The sequence below is a fragment of the Podarcis cretensis genome (assembly GCF_951804945.1).
Source record: "Podarcis cretensis genome assembly, chromosome: 3".
In the NCBI taxonomy this organism is placed as follows: domain Eukaryota; kingdom Metazoa; phylum Chordata; class Lepidosauria; order Squamata; family Lacertidae; genus Podarcis; species Podarcis cretensis.
The window spans coordinates 51,718,234-51,734,065 of NC_137172.1; the positions used below are offsets into that span (position 1 = coordinate 51,718,234).

At 41.3% G+C, this 15,832-nt stretch overlaps 1 protein-coding gene across 17 annotated transcripts in view; it reads right to left on the reverse strand.

The window, feature by feature from the left end:
• The window catches only part of AFDN (afadin, adherens junction formation factor), a 92,782-nt gene that overhangs the window by 49,141 nt on the left and 27,809 nt on the right, over positions 1–15,832 (reverse strand). For 13 of the 17 annotated variants that reach the window (XM_079971318.1, XM_079971314.1, XM_079971315.1 and 10 more), the window contains exons 7-9: positions 13,900–14,011; positions 12,835–13,002; positions 7,198–7,242 (exon numbers count right to left, since the gene is read on the reverse strand). In XM_079971318.1, coding sequence (XP_079827444.1) covers positions 7,198–7,242; positions 12,835–13,002; positions 13,900–14,011 — 325 coding nt within the window. The remainder of the gene's footprint in view (positions 1–7,197; positions 7,243–12,834; positions 13,003–13,899; positions 14,012–15,832) is intronic. The other 4 variants (XM_079971309.1, XM_079971306.1, XM_079971313.1 and 1 more) reach the window with 1 other exon arrangement.

A 15,832-nucleotide genomic window follows, 5' to 3' on the forward strand; every position in this document is an offset into this window, starting at 1 on the left:
GGATCAATTATCCTGAGAGACTGTCAGAAGTATTTTGAGGCTACTGGTACAGGTGAAAAGAAATGTAGCAAAGGGGTGCTTCTAGCGACACAACAGGCCAGATCCTTATCTCCTTACCCCCCTGGCAGGCCAAATTTGACAGGTGGGCAATCAACTGACAGTGGGCTTTAAAATCAGGATTGTTGGGACTTCAAAGCTAGCGCAGCAAGATTTGAAAGCCCTGCTGCTGTTTGCAAGCGGCTTTCTAACAGCCCCTATGCTCCTGTTTGACAGAGCTCAAACATCTCTCTCTCTCTCTCTCTCTGTGTGTGTGTGAGCGCTCATGAGAGAAAGAGAGAGCCCTTTGTGAAAGTTAGAAATCCCATGTGCAGGCAACGATTTCAAAAGAAAGCTGTCTTTTGAAAGCATTGCCTGTGCGCAAGTAGCCACTGTTTGCAAAAGGCACTGCTTTTAACATCCTCTATGCCCATTTGAAGCTCAAACTGGTGGGGGGCAGTGTCTGAAAGCCCTTGAAAAAGGGATAAATATGCTGTGCAGAAATACTTTACTTCTCTCTATGCTGTGCAGCCAATACAAGATTAAATCCTGTCCTTCCACCCACTGCCTGACACCACCAGTGATCCCAGCCGATGGTTGGGTGAAAACAGCATGGCATTCCAAATGCTACTGTGGGCCAGAGGTTCCCCACCCCTGATGTAGCATTTTCCCATACATGTTAAATTCCTTTTCCCCAACTGAGCATTCAGTGGATTCCACTGAACATTCACACCAACCATATAGTTACATAGTAAAGCAGTATTCATTAAGAACAATCCTGATTAATTCCAGTTTAGGGAAGTAATATTAAGATGCTCTTATGTTGATCTATTCTTGCTGCAGCACTTACACAAGTAGCTGCCTCAACATGAGACTGTTTCAGTTATTAAGCAGAGTTCTCACTCTTGCTGCATTCAATACATAAGCAAAAGCAACAATATGTAGTAATTAAGCAGTCACAGGAGGCAGTGGAGAGATCACAAAGATCTGCCCAGATAAAACCTACATTAAAAGCAGAACTTTTAATATAAAAAATGCTGAATTTCCCTTAAGAGAAACAAACACGTTTAACCTGATTATATAAAAGGTAGTTCAATATCATTTTATGTACACACTTTAGGTACTTGGAGGAAGGGCAGTGTGTGTGTGTGTGTGTGTGTGTGTGTGTGTAGGATTTCTACTTATAAGAGCAACAGCAAGACTAAGGAGCATTGTTCCTTCTAATGCTGAATTACTCAGTCCCAGTGCACCAACATCATTATAGCCAAAATAGGCTCACTGAGCAATAAGAGGGAAATAACAGCATGCTTGGATCAATCCCAAGGTATGCACTAGTACAAAAAAAATGAAGGGTGGGAACCAACGGAGACAATTCCGTTTTTTAAAAGGTTTCAAATATAACTGTGTTATCATGTAGCACATGCCGGACGTACCCTGCTCCCTTACTGTATAAGGGTGCTATTAAACTAAGTTTTACTCAGAATTGACCCACTGAAATCAATGTCCATGAGTTTGTCTGGTAATTTCAACAGGTCTACTCTGAGTAAAGATTAGTTGAATGCTACCTATAATGTAGCAGGGGTCACGTGGCAGGCTTTCAAAAGCTATTGCACAAGCTCTTGGTGGCGAAGGGATGACAGAAACAGGAAGGAAAATGAGAGATGGGAAAATTTATTTTTAAATCATTTAGCTGGGCTATAATAAGCTTTTATCTGCTGTCAGCTTGTGGTGTGCTATGCAATTGTTTGAGGGAAGAGCAAACCAAAAGACAACAAACTGAGGAGCTGGAGGCAGGAGATTTTTTAAAAGGAGAGAATGTAATAAGAACATGTTGTTTAAAAACGGCAGTGAATGACAACCTGATCTGGTTGGAGACACAGGACAGGAAAAAAGGGAGGTTTATCTCTCCTTTCTCCATACTTTTCCTCACCCATGAAAGTCACCCCATAACTGCTATTTGTGCTTATGCTAACTTTCCTGGGGCAAATGAGGGGGAAGGACAATTTACACTGAAGAAACAGCCTAAGTGGGGAGAAGGGTTCGTTCATGCCATGGTCCTCATCATCCCTCAATAGGCAGTTCCTAGTTAGGTGACGGTCGGGTGTGTGAATCATTCTTCCAGCTGTGTATTTAATTATTACAGTGGAGAAAGGGAGGGTTGTTGTTGTTTTGCACATTTGTTGTTGTTTTGCACATTTTCACATTCCACCTTCCCACTGCAGTCCCAGCACCAAATGCCACAAGAGGGTTCCCAACACAACATCGAAGAAGTCAGAAAAACAATAACCCAAAATACGAAGTAAGTCATTCATCATAAAACACCCTTATAATACAGGAGATCAACCAGCAGCAGGTGACAATGAGCTGCATATTGCGTGGCTCATTACAGTTCTCACCCCTCAACAAAGGCCTGGGCACAGAGCTGTGTCTTCACCAAGCGACAAAATGCAAGCAGTGCTGGTGCTGGACATACCTCTAAGGGAAGGGCATTCCAGAGACAGGGTGCTGTTGCAGAGAGGGTCATTTTTTCTTATTACAGTGGTACCTTGGGTTCTCGAACTTAATCCGTTCTAGGAGTCTGTTCGACTCCCAAAACCGTTCGAAAACCAAGGTGCAGCTTCCGATTGGCTTCAGGAGCTTCCTGCACTCAATCGGAAGCCGCATCGGACATTCAGCTTCCGAAAAACGTTTGCAAACCAGAACACTTACTTCCGGGTTTGCAGCTTTCAGGAGCCGATTTGTTCGGGAGCTAAGCCGTTCTAGTACCAAGGTACCATTGTATACTGCATTGCAGGGTCTTACTAGGCTGACTGCTGCTTCAATGTGCTGGCTATTGTGATGTTATTTGTTGCTTTTAACTTAAATGTTTTAAATTATGTGCTTATATGTTGCAGTTGTATGTTGCTCAGTCTATATACACTTCCCACCTTGTGAGGAAATTTTTGTGAAAGGCGGAGTATAAATTTATTACAAAAAATAAACAAACAAACATTTACTCCTATAGAAAATAGTAGGTCTTGCTCCAGAACAGACAGGCATAAGATTACAAAAGGGGTAGCTAACATTGTGTCTTCCACCTGACCACTGGTCATGCTGACTTGGGTTGATAAGAACAGTAGTCCAACAATATCTGGCGGGCACCATGTTGGTTACCCCAGATTATGCTGTAAAGAAAAACAAAGCCATTCCTATGATGTGTTGTTACACAACACTCTTTGGAAAAGAGCTTCTAAACAGCGAAGTGCTATATTTTGCCACAGTAATGCTCCAATTTTAGAAATGCACTGCTGCATAAAATTAATTAGAAGCATAATGAATGATTACAACATAAGTCAAATTGCCCAACTGGGATTGACACAGTGCTACTCAAATACAAAAAAGGTTGCAATTAACTTTTGTTTCTTAAAAAAATGTCTTTTTATAAGAAGTACATATATTCGTGCACACAACTCTTCAGGTAGGATAAGATTAGTACGTTAACAGCTTTCTTCACCTCCATTTTTTCCCTTAAAAAGGTAAATAACATAAGGGAAGAGTATGCTAATGAACTGAGAGGGCTTAAATTATTTACTTGTATTCAGGTACAAATAACATTCAACTAAAGCTTTGCATTTGTTTAAACTTAACAGCTAAACTACTCTTAGCTATTGAGAAAACTCTTCAGATATGTAAGTGACACAAAATATTAACATGGCTTTTTAATTATTAAAGTTGTTTGTACTAAATTAATCATGCTAAATTGGCTCTCCAGCAATTTAAATCAGTGAAATTGTTTCAAGTGAAATTTCAGAGTGTTCTCCCCCCCCCCCCCGGCAAAACAACCACCACCTCATTTCACTGCAATATGGCGAACCTGACTGCCAGCATAGAGAGAAAATATATGGAAGCATGGAATAGCAAGTCTGGAACGGAGGAAGTGGGGTAAAAGAATCACAGATGGGGGGGGGAACAAAAAGAATGCATGGTGCTGAGAAAGTGGATGAAGAAAAGTTTTTCTCCTTTCATAAAACTAGAACTCATGGATAGCTCAGTTGGGTACAGCATGGTGCTGGTAATTCCAAGGTGGCAGGTTCGATCCCCGTATGGGACAGCTGCATGTTTCTGCATTGCAGGAGGTTGGACTAGATGATCCTCAGGGTCCCTTCCAACTTGACAATTCTATGATTCTAACATCCAAACAAGCTGAATGTTGGAAGTCTTAGGACAGATTAAAAAGCATTTCTTCATGCAGCGCATAGCCAAACTATGATGCTTGTTCCTCGATCCAGGAGGTAGTGATGGTCACCAACATGGATGGCTTTAAAAGAGGAACAGACAAATTCATGTAGCAGATCCACAGATGAATCTGCCACTCTAGCTAGTTTGCTGAGGCCCTTCTAAAGATCTGTGAACCCAGTAGAACCTCTGTAGACCATGAGGTTCTACAGCACCACTGTAGACCATGGAGAAAGGTAAAAGATAACAATAACTGTCTTAATGGAGAAGAACTCAGTCTGCACTGTGCAGAAAAGCAAGCAGCAGCTGAATAAGCAGGGTGCAGTGGTGAAGAGAAGGAGCAGGTCCAAGGGACTCTTGCCAGTGGGCTTTCTGCTGGGATGTGGACCTTAAGCAATGTCCAACCATGCAGATACCTGACACCAGCCCTAGAACTGACGGCAACACAGGCTGACCTGTTCACACAGCAGATGTACCTCTCCTCAGCAACCTGGACATACAAGCATACACCCCTTCCCCCAGCACAACCAGTAAAGTGGAAACTAGAGAGGGACATGGGAGAGGCATACCTCCCATACACTAGCACATCACCTCTGGCCATTCTACTTAAAAAAGAAGGCTAGATGATTGCATTAGAAGTAGATAAAAGCTCCCTCTTCTGCAGGCCTTGCATTTTCAAGAAGCACTACAATCTATTTTATTAACCCAATGAAATTGAAGCAGAGCATTTCCTTCACCATGACCATGTGTTTGTCTGCACCCAATTGTTATCTCCAGCAGTCCTGCAGGTCTGGCCATGGGAAGCCCATCCCTATGCTCAACAAGATGAACGTCACAAGATCTAGAGTCACTTACCATAATGGTTCCCCTTTGTCTCTTTCACTCTCTATCCAACAGCCTTCCCAGGAACATCCACTTGGTGCCATCCTTATGGTTTTTTGACACTAGGTGAAGACCGCTCTGTTCACCTAGGCCTTTATTTACACTGGACTTCTCAGTTTTTAAATCTGCGTTTCTAACTTTGGGGTTCTGACAAGTTTCTTTTTTCTTATATTCAAGTTCCTTTTATTTTTCATTTAATTTTTTATTACTTATTTATTGTAAGCCTCCCTGAGGGCTTTATATTATGGCTACAAATGTTGTTAATAAATAAAATTTGAAAAGTAGGCTGTGCTCCCAGACAGAGGCTAAGGAATAGCAGGTGCCCTGGACAAAAGCTGAGCCAGAAATGAGCCTTCTCTCCAGAAGTAACAACTGTTATAGCCCTGACAACTGACCTGAAGAGGAATTATCTACTGCAAGCTCTTTACTAGCTCAACAATAACTGAAAACTACAGTGGTACCTCAGGTTACATACACTTCAGGTTACATACGCTTCAGGTTACAGACTCCACTAACCCAGAAATATTTCCTCGGGTTAAGAACTTTGCTTCAGGATGAGAACAGAAATTGTGCTCCGACGGTGTGGCGGCAGCAGGAGGCCCCATTAGCTAAAGTGGCGCTTCAGGTTAAGAACAGTTTCAGGTTAAGAACAGACCTCCAAAACGAATTAAGTTTTTAACCCAAAGTACCACTGTATCAGTAGCTTTGTTATTTTTACTTATGAACAGATGACCTAAATAAGGGCTGGGGAAATATGTGACATGCTGGTTGGAGCCAATGTGAGCTGGGAGCCCAACGATATGGTGGGGGGGGGGGGTGTAAATTGCCCTCTCATGAATTAAAGCTTAATAGAACTGCCAATGCAATGACATCTTGGAAACTACAGACAACTCTTGACAATTCCACATTATAAAGATGTATATAAAATTATGTGACCTACTTAAGAGAACTCAAGAGCTTTAGGGCTTTTCCTGTACCACCAAAAAGGATTCATGCATTATTTTAAAAGTGGTTTAAAAAAGCAAGAATTGACAGAACAGGCATTAAATATTCTTCATAATGGATTGAATACCTTAGTAGCAGCAAGAAAACAGTCTGCTGCTTTAACTGAGATTAAGCCTAAGAGTTTACATTTTCTGCTGGTACACAAATACATTCTCTCCCCGCCTGCCCCCCGCCCACAGAACAAGTTTATGAAAACACTGCAGCTGGCAGCCAACTTACAGAAATGGGTGATATTTCAGAGGAAGAAGCAACACTACTATATTTCAAACACCATGTTTAACTAAGTATATTACCATTGTTTCTCTTTTGCAAAAAACAAAAACAGATTAGCTACCAACATAACTGGGAAACAAAGGATTCATAAACATTTTTCATTAACAACTGTTACAAAAGAAATCGTGTTCATTCTCTATAGACACACATACACTGCCGCTTGTTCAAACTAAAACTCTAGGTAGTCAAAGAAAAACAATGTCATCTTCTGATTTGTGAAAGAGGTTTCTAATTGCAATTAGAAATGTAAAGCATATTGTTCAAGTTATTGGCCACAAGCCAACTGCATGAATAATGGGCTGCTACATGTGTATAACCTTGATCAGAGGATTTTTAACAATGCTCATACATCTATTTGGGAGAAGGCAGCTTCCTGGAAGCTGAATCCAGCCCACGCTATCCAGTCCCAGATTATAAACTGTCAGTTATCTCAGTGGATGGTACATGTGCATGTAGAAATTGAACTTAGATGTGTGATCCCAAACCCTCACCACAAGACCCTACTAGATATACGAGTACCCAAATTTTACAGAAGTACTAATATTGATATGTGTGGCCCCCAGATGATATTGTTTAGAGCATACTAGGGATTTGTAAAAAGTTTAACTTTGAATTATTCCTTTCCTCCACACCTGAAGATATAGACTAGAAATAGGGTTAGATCTGAGCTTCTGTTCATTAAGGAAGAAAAATGCAAGATCTGTTTTCAAAACTGACAAAAGCCTTTTTTGCTAGCACAGATTTTAGTGACTAGTGAGAAAGAACAGTATTAAATAACAACATTACCTTCATAAGTGTGATAGTTGAAGTAGGCAAAGTGATTCCTTCTCCCTGGGATTAGAAAACACATGCACAGGACCCAGGTGAAGGCAGCATCAGCAGAACAGATACCATGCAGAACATGCGGAGGAGGGCAGAGAAAAGAAAAGATAGGAAAGAGTGAAACTGTAAGCCAACAACACTTACTCAATTTAAAAGGATGAAGTGCTTTTAACGCTTTCAACTTTAAATACTGCACAGAATATAGAGACATTGGTGTTGTGGATGGATTAATACGATTGTTAAGTAGTTGGCAGCAAGCTGCTAGAAGAAAGCACAGAAAAATCACCAAGCAAAGTGGAAAGGCCATCATTAGCTGTATACAAACTAAAACCTTAATTCATATAAGGCTTCCATTTTAATTTAGAAAATATTGTGTCTTCCATTCATTCAGTGTCTATGGGTGGATGTACTGGGGTACCATCATACCCATTACAAATGCACAGAATATGATGCCAAGGTACGTCCACTCACAACTCTGCTTTCAAATATTAAGTAAAGCTGGAATTAAATGGCAGAGTAGTAGTCTCCCAATATGCTGTCGTGTGAGATATTTTCCCTACATCCAGGCAATCTGTGTGCAAATACAATCATGTGCACTATCACATATGCTGGAGGTCAAGTTTTATTTTGTTGCCAGTATATGAACTGGGCACCCCACATGATAACTGGTTGCTGTACAAAACCTCCACACGTATTATCCCCATATGAAAGATAGTGCAAATGAAGCAGCAGCCCTCAGTATCTTGCACATTCAAAACTGCATATTCCTTCTGGTAAGAAGAGTTCTTGTTGGAAACACTGTGACTGCCTCAACCCTCCTCTCCCATACCTTAATTTCAGACAAATGAAAGTGAATAATAGTGAAAGAACCACAAGAAAAAAATATCCTCTTTTAGGAAGAAATCTATATTTACTGTCAGGAGGCTGGAGCAAAACTTGTTTTCAAAGGATAAAAAAGTGCTCCCTATGGTTCCCAAGCAGAGGCAAACTATATGAAAATCAGAATACACTTGACACATACTCTTAAAGGATTAGAACAGTGGTACTACTTTTGTTGTATTTACCATATTCTACTTGTGACACAAAAGCCACATAACAAATAACTCCAAGTATAAAGATCACATTTCATATTATCATAAAATTCAAGCTACAATCTAGAACTCCAAACCATATGTGTTTACAATGACAGAGGCTGGTTTCAATATTTCCTGCTTACATCCTTCAGCATAACCTGAATCCAGTTCTACAACGGAACATTTGCATACATGGCTGATAGGTGGTGAGACTCCAAAAGTCTACTAGTCACAATTACTACACTGGAAAACCATTGACCCATCACTGCAGACATTTCTGTGTGCTTTGTTTTCCACACTGTAAACCCAGAATATATTTTCCACCTGCGGTTTATATATAGTGGCATGCTTATTTATATGCCACCCTTAATAATAATATTTTCAGGCTGGCTTACAAATAAATCACATGATAAAACAGCAAAAAGCAGCAGGTAAAAGCAGCACAAAACAGTACAGATAAGACTGAGAATTGAAAAGGAAATAAAAATTTCTTCCAGTGCTGAAAAATTATCAGAATAGGAACCAGGCAAGTCTCCCTAGGGAGAGCATTCCACATGCAGGGTGACACCAGTGAATAGCACTCACCCACCCACCCACCTCCCCTCCCCTCCCCTCCCCTTAAGAGGGGCATCAGAAGATGATCTCAAGAGTAATCAAGGAAAGTTATTAGAATAAAGTCTTGATTTAGAAATATAATTTTAGTGAAATCTCAGTTAACAAGCTAGGGGCAGCATACATAGCACCATTTTAACTTAACATGCATCATGTGACATGGGGAAGCCTAAGAATTAGTGACGGCCTAAGGTTTATGCAAGGGACGCGGGTGGCACTGTGGTCTAAACCACTGAGCCTAGGGCTTGCTGATCAGAAGGTCGGCGGTTCGAATCCCCACGACAGGGTGAGCTCCCGTTGTTTGGTCCCAGCTCCTGCCAACCTAGCAGCTCAAAACACACAGGGCAAGCAGATAAATAGGTACCGCTCTGACAGGAAGGTAAACGGCGTATCTGTGCACTGCTCTGGTTCGCCAGAAGTGGCTTAGTCATGCTGGCCACATGACCCAGAAACTGTCTCCGGACAAACGCTGGCTCCCTCGGCCTGTAAAGCGAGATGAGCGCCGCAACCCCAGAGTTGTCCACGACTGGACTTAATGGTCAGGGGTCCCTTTACCTTTTTTAAGGTTTACCCAATGAGACTTATGCTTGAACAAGGATGTGAACCCAGGTCTAACAAGAACACTATTCATGATGCAACACTGGCTCTCAGGCAACAATAAGCCATAAACTGTACACTAGTTCATCACAAGAGAACAACTACTGTGTTGTGTCACCAGGAATTAATTAAATTACAGGAATTAATTAAATTACATGAACCTAAACTACTCACCCTCAGAAAAGTCTGTCAACACTATGCCTGCAGGATTCACTGTTTTGGCTTTACCTCCACCACAGCAAGTCATTCTGCCACATCTCTGCATTTGGTGCAACTGGATCAATCACTCCTGATGCACAGAACTATCTGCCTTTAGAAGTAGCTGCCCATTAACACTGTGAATGAATCACTGAATTCCCTCCTCCTTATAAGGCTTGTTCTAATCAGCAATTAGTACTATTACAATTATTACTAAAATAAGGGGTGAGCTCCTCTGAGGACAAATAGTTATCTTACACATTGCAAAAGTAAACCTTTGCAAATGTAAGACTGGATTTGTGCCCCCAATTTTAAATCTGAAAATCCTTAAATCAAATAGTATCAGCTTTGTAAGTCATATACTCTTCTGCGCTCTGCACTTATCTGTTGCCAAGTCTATATTAGCATGGTCGTATAAGTTTATACCTTGATCATAAGGAACCCCATGCTTCTTGTGGCTTTTGGACTTGTGGGGGTGCAAAGGTGAGAATGAAAGGGTGGAGGAGCTGGCTCTGGCTGTTCATATTCCTAAAAAACCTGGGGGAAACTTGCAGCATTCCTTAATATGAAGCATTTGCCTATAAATGCTGTTAAAAGCTATTTTTTCCAAATACTGGTTAGAGAAGATTTGCTTTCACAGACTGATATTAGCGTCTGTGAGAGCAGTGTGAGCAGCTGGTAGAAATAAGAGAAATAAGGACAGTAGCTTATAGAAAGGGCTGTGATATATAAGAAGCACTGTAGCATCAGTGGTTGAGCACCTGCTTTGCATGCAGAGGTTCCCAGGTTCAATTCCTGGCATTTCCAGGTAGGACTGGGGGGAAATTCCTTATCCAAAACCTTGCAGAGCTGTTGCCAGTCAGTGGAGACATTCCTGAGCTATATTGACCATTGGACTGACTAAGTACAGTGGTACCTTGGTTTACAAACTTACCGTATTTTTCGCACCATAGGACACACCGGACAATAGGACGCACCTTGTTTTATAGGGGGGAGAACAAGAAAAAAAAATTCTCCCCCTCTCTGCCCAGCACCCCTTCAGCGAAGTGGCAGGAGGCGCTGCGCAGAGAGGGGGAGAATTTCCCCCCTCTTGTTTTCCCGCTCTAAAACAAGGTGCCGTTTAAGGTGTGTTCAGGCGGCTACCTTGGAAGCCTGGAGAGCGAGAGGGGTCGGTGTGCACCGACCCCTCTCATTCTCCAGGCTTCAGGTTCCTTTCGACCTGCTCTTTGGGGCTGGCGGGGGAAAGCCCACCACCAGCTCCAAAGAGCAGGTCAGGGAGCAGCGGAAAGGCTGCTGCCATAGTCGCGCGTCACCTCTCCAGCTAGGAGAGGGTCGCGGGGCTATGGCTTCTTTAGCCCCTCACGCGCTCTCCCAGCTGGAGAGGTGGCGCGCGGCTAAAGAGGATCCTGCCATAGCCGCGCATCACCTCTCCAGCTGGGAGAGGGTCGCGAGTGGCTTCTTTAGCCCCGCGCGCGCTCTCCCTGCTGGAGAGGCTCCAGCCATAGCCGCGCGTCACCTCTGCAGCCGGGAGAGGGTCGCGGGGCTATGGCTTCTTCGCTCCATAGGACGCACACACATTTCCCCTTCATTTTTGAAGGGGGAAAAGTGCGTCCTATAGAGCGAAAAATACGGTAATCCATTCCGGTAGTCCGTTCTTAAACTTAAACCGTTCTGAAACCGAGACACGCTTTCCCTAACGAGGCCTCCCGCTGCCGGTGCCCTTCCACCGTTCGGATTCCATTCTTAGACCGAGGTAAAGTTCTCAAACTGGAACACTACTTTCGGTTTTGCAGCATTAGTAAACCGAATTGTTTGTAATCAAGACTGTTCTTAAACCGAGGTGTTGTTGTTGTTTAGTCGTTTAGTCGTGTCCGACTCTTCGTGACCCCATGGACCAGAGAACGCCAGGCACTCCTGTCCTCCACTGCCCCCTGCAGCTTGGTCAGACTCATGCTGGTAACCTCGAAAACATGGATCATGTTTGGTCAGACTCATGCTGGTAACCTCGAAAACATGGATCATCCCCTTCATGGATCACTGCCTTGCCGTGGCGAAGGGGCTTGAAGAACTCAGAGAAGCTATGAACTATGCCGAGCAGGGCACCCAAGATGAACAGGTCATAGTGGAGAGTTTTGACCAAACGTGATCCACCTGGAGGAGGAACCGGCAAGCCACTCCAGTATCCCTGCCAAGAAAACTCCATGGACAAAGACAACAGGCATATAAACCGAGGTACCACTGTATAAGGCAGCTTCCTATGCTCCCATTACTAAAAACAACAGTTTAGATACAAATATGGCCAAATTTATGTAAAAGGTGCACTCCACTCTGGGAAGGACTATTCTGTTTAACTTATTCATCTTATTTTCGCCCTGCCGTTTCTCATCTGGTCTCAGGGCAAATACATCATAAAAACTCATAAAAATACAAATGCTCTATAATAAAATACCACATTAATAAAAGCACAGCATCAATAACATATTAAGCAGGCAATAAAAACATGAGAGTCAAAATCTCAACCCCTCCCAGAAATATTATACCTCACTCTAAAGTGTTGTGTAAGAAATGTGAAACAAAAGCCAAAAGATGTTGTTACGGAAGAAGAAGCCTGAGATCCAACACAGAAGCTACTTATTACAGCACTCTGTGAATCCTTGTGCAAACTTTTTTCCGTGGTGCAAATCTATCTTCATACACATTTATCTTTAATGTGGTACCTATGTATACAATTTGAAACAAAACACTTCAAAAATGAAAATCTATGAAGTTTTATTCAAATGGAATATTGAAATATAAGTCTGTTATTTTCTTTACTATTAAGTGTTTTTTTTGTTACCTCAGTGATTTCATGGATGACTTTATCAAGCAAAGCCTCTTCTCGCTTCAAAAACTGATGAAGTTGCTTTACCCAACTTATCCAAAATTACCTTTGACTAAAGATCCAGAAATCTTAAAACTTTGTTGGAAACTGCAATCAAAATAACCCATCGCTACCAATTCTATTTTATAAAGCACAATAAATGGAGGATAGTGAACTCTAAAGTATTAGAGTCCATCAGGGTTGACCTGAAAGCAAGTGATTCAAAAAATGGATGAACATTATTGTAAAAGAAATTCTTACCGGGACTTAGTTCAACCAGATAAGGTAGCTTCTCTGGAGGAAGGGAAGAGCCATAACCAGACCCGTCAACTCTTTCCTTCCCCTTTAATGGCTTTCCATCAAATTGTTTCTTCAACTTCTTTGGAACATAATCAGGTGGTCGCCTTTTCAACTGAAAGACCAGTATCCCTAAACACAAAACCACAAACAAAACATCTGAGGTCTGTCCTGTCCTCAAGGTATAAATAAATTAAATTCATATTAAATTGTACATTATTAACTATACTGATTTGACTGTGCTCTCCTAAACAGTAATTATCGAATTGAAAATTAGGATTAAATATGAGGATTAAAGAACTATAATATTTTCTATTCAACATAATTTATTAATGTTCTCCAGAATCCAGTGCTCTAGAGTACATTAGATCATATTTTATATTCAAATGGATAGCCTTTTTCATTCTAAACAAACCACAATCAGTAAGCCAATAACAAGTCTTTGCAGCCCAGGGGCAGGAGAGAGGATCACAGAAAAAAAAACCTGCTTTCCTTTGCATCCTGCTGGCTGAAGCCTCACCATTCACTGAGCAACACTAGTGGATACAAAGCCTTGGGTACAAAGAATGGATTGTTGAAGCAAAACAAACCATGAACTCCTGGTTCAAATGTAATGCTAAGCCAGAGATCATGGTTTGTTTCCTCCCAGGTGAGCAGAAAGGAGCAAAGTGGAAGCAATTAACTTCTGCAATGTATGACTTTCCATCAGCCATTGTTTGGTGCTTCATGAATATACCTGGAGGAGCCTTGGGCTCATGACTCCTTTCTCCCCTCATGCATGATGACTGCCTGTCAACAAACAATTGTTTCAAATCCTGATTAACAAGATCATACAAACAATAGCCTGATCATTCAGACACTGAGGCAAACCTCAGACAACAGGGATGCATCCATGTCCAAGGGGAGAAACAAAGTGCACAAGTTTTAGGTTTAAGGCTAATAACCCACTCCTCCTCCTGGCTTGCTCACAGTGCTTTGCCAGTATGTGACCATTGGGTTTTATTACATATTATGAACAACTAAAATTACCTTTGTCACTTGGCCATTCCCTGAATATCTGAAGTGGGCACTCATCATCATCAAGAATAGATTCTTTAGCACCTTTATCATCAGAATGTTGAGCACCAGGAGGAAGCATGACCTACAGAAAAGATAAACTATTAGTTTGAACAGAGCAGTTACCCAAGCATAAACACTCAAAGGCCAAACCACCCTCTCCTTTCCTTTCTCCAAACGTAAGCAGTACATAATTCTGTTGGTACAAAGTATACCATGCCATATTTTTTGGGAAGGGGGGATACAAATAAAAAATTATTATTATTATTATTATTATTATTATTATTATTATTATTATTATATTACCTATGCCCACTGCTCAACCAAAAGGTAGTAAGAATGCATGCTTTAAAGTTTTATGACTCTAATATTACAAAGTAGGTAGTGAAATTTTATGACTGCATCATGGCTGGTAGGATAGTATCACAGTGGCCCTGTTCAGCCATAATGAGAAATCATGGTTTTTCTGTTGTGGGAACAAGACTGCAGAAACCTTGGGCTCCCATGATCCTTTGTACAACAGAAGATTGAAAGTTTTCATTTTTTAACCAATCACCATTTCCCACTGCATCTTAATTTGATCAACTGCAATCTGTTATAAATGTGACTAGTTAACAAACCAGGATTATGAAATCATAATCTGATGTTAACTAATCATAGTTTGCCAAATTCAGATGTAATGGGGAAGGGTCACTTATTCAAATGCAAAAGCTCTCAATGCCTTCCTCCCTATCACAAGAAAGAAGGATTGAATGCCCAGGCTTGCTGTGAGACATTCACAGAACAGAAAACCATGGTTTCATGTTTACATTTAAACAAGACAAAACTCTGAAATATCTGCCAAGTTGTGTATCATGATCAAAAAGGTGTGGGGGAGACCATGGCTGACAAATTAGGAATGACACAAATAACTTTATATTATGACTTCTGCTTCAATATGCCAGAAAAAGATGTACACAAATACAATAATATGCTTCCACAAATCTAAGATTTGGCTAGATATACGGTATGTGAATTCTACTACCAAATAATAAATCAAACCATAAATAAAAAGATTTTACTAACTAGCATGGAGAGGAAATCAGCACCCAAGTCAGCCCCCAAGTGACCACAATACAGAAGACCCTAACACCAGTCACCTCACTTCAGGTTACTCAGGGTTACAGTGAAATTAGTTTTTACCTGTGCATCTTCTTTCTGCTACACGATAGGCACCCTATTTTCCTTCCACCTTCACTTAGTAAAGGCAACAATTCAGAATGCTGCTAGACAGCAAACTTTCCTCTTTCCTACCATAGTCAATATCGATATCAAGGAAAACCCTAGCTCCAGTGCCTACAGGCCTAAATTCAGGCTTCTTATAGGAATGAAACAGCCCTTGCAACTTTTAACAGAGAGAACTGTACTACTACAATTCAGGGTATCTATTAGATGGGAAAACCAGAAACTTTAGAGAAAATGGCACTGACAGTGAAAAATAATTGGCTACATACACAAACCTTTAAAGAGATATCTGCCAATGATGTGCTGAAAAAAAGTCAATCCATACTCAGGAATTTTTGTACTATGTTTTCAGAAGTCTGATATGTAAGGTACTTCAAGGATTCAATCTTAGAATTGTCTGAGATTGTAACAAGAGTTCCTCTTGACGACCCATTTTCGCTTTTGCCCATACTGCAATGAGTTAGGTAACAACTTTAATCAACCGTCAAAATAAAGCCCACAGGGATGTCTATCCTTGCCAGTCAACAGGACTATACCACTTTTGCTCATGGTACTACAGCTGAATGTCAGCATGTGCTAACAATAACAGCTGTCTGAGGCTGTGGTGGTATCTGATTGGAACTTTAGGCCTTTTAGTCAAAACCTTAGTTTGCTTTAAAAACAGATGGAGGATACCATTCAG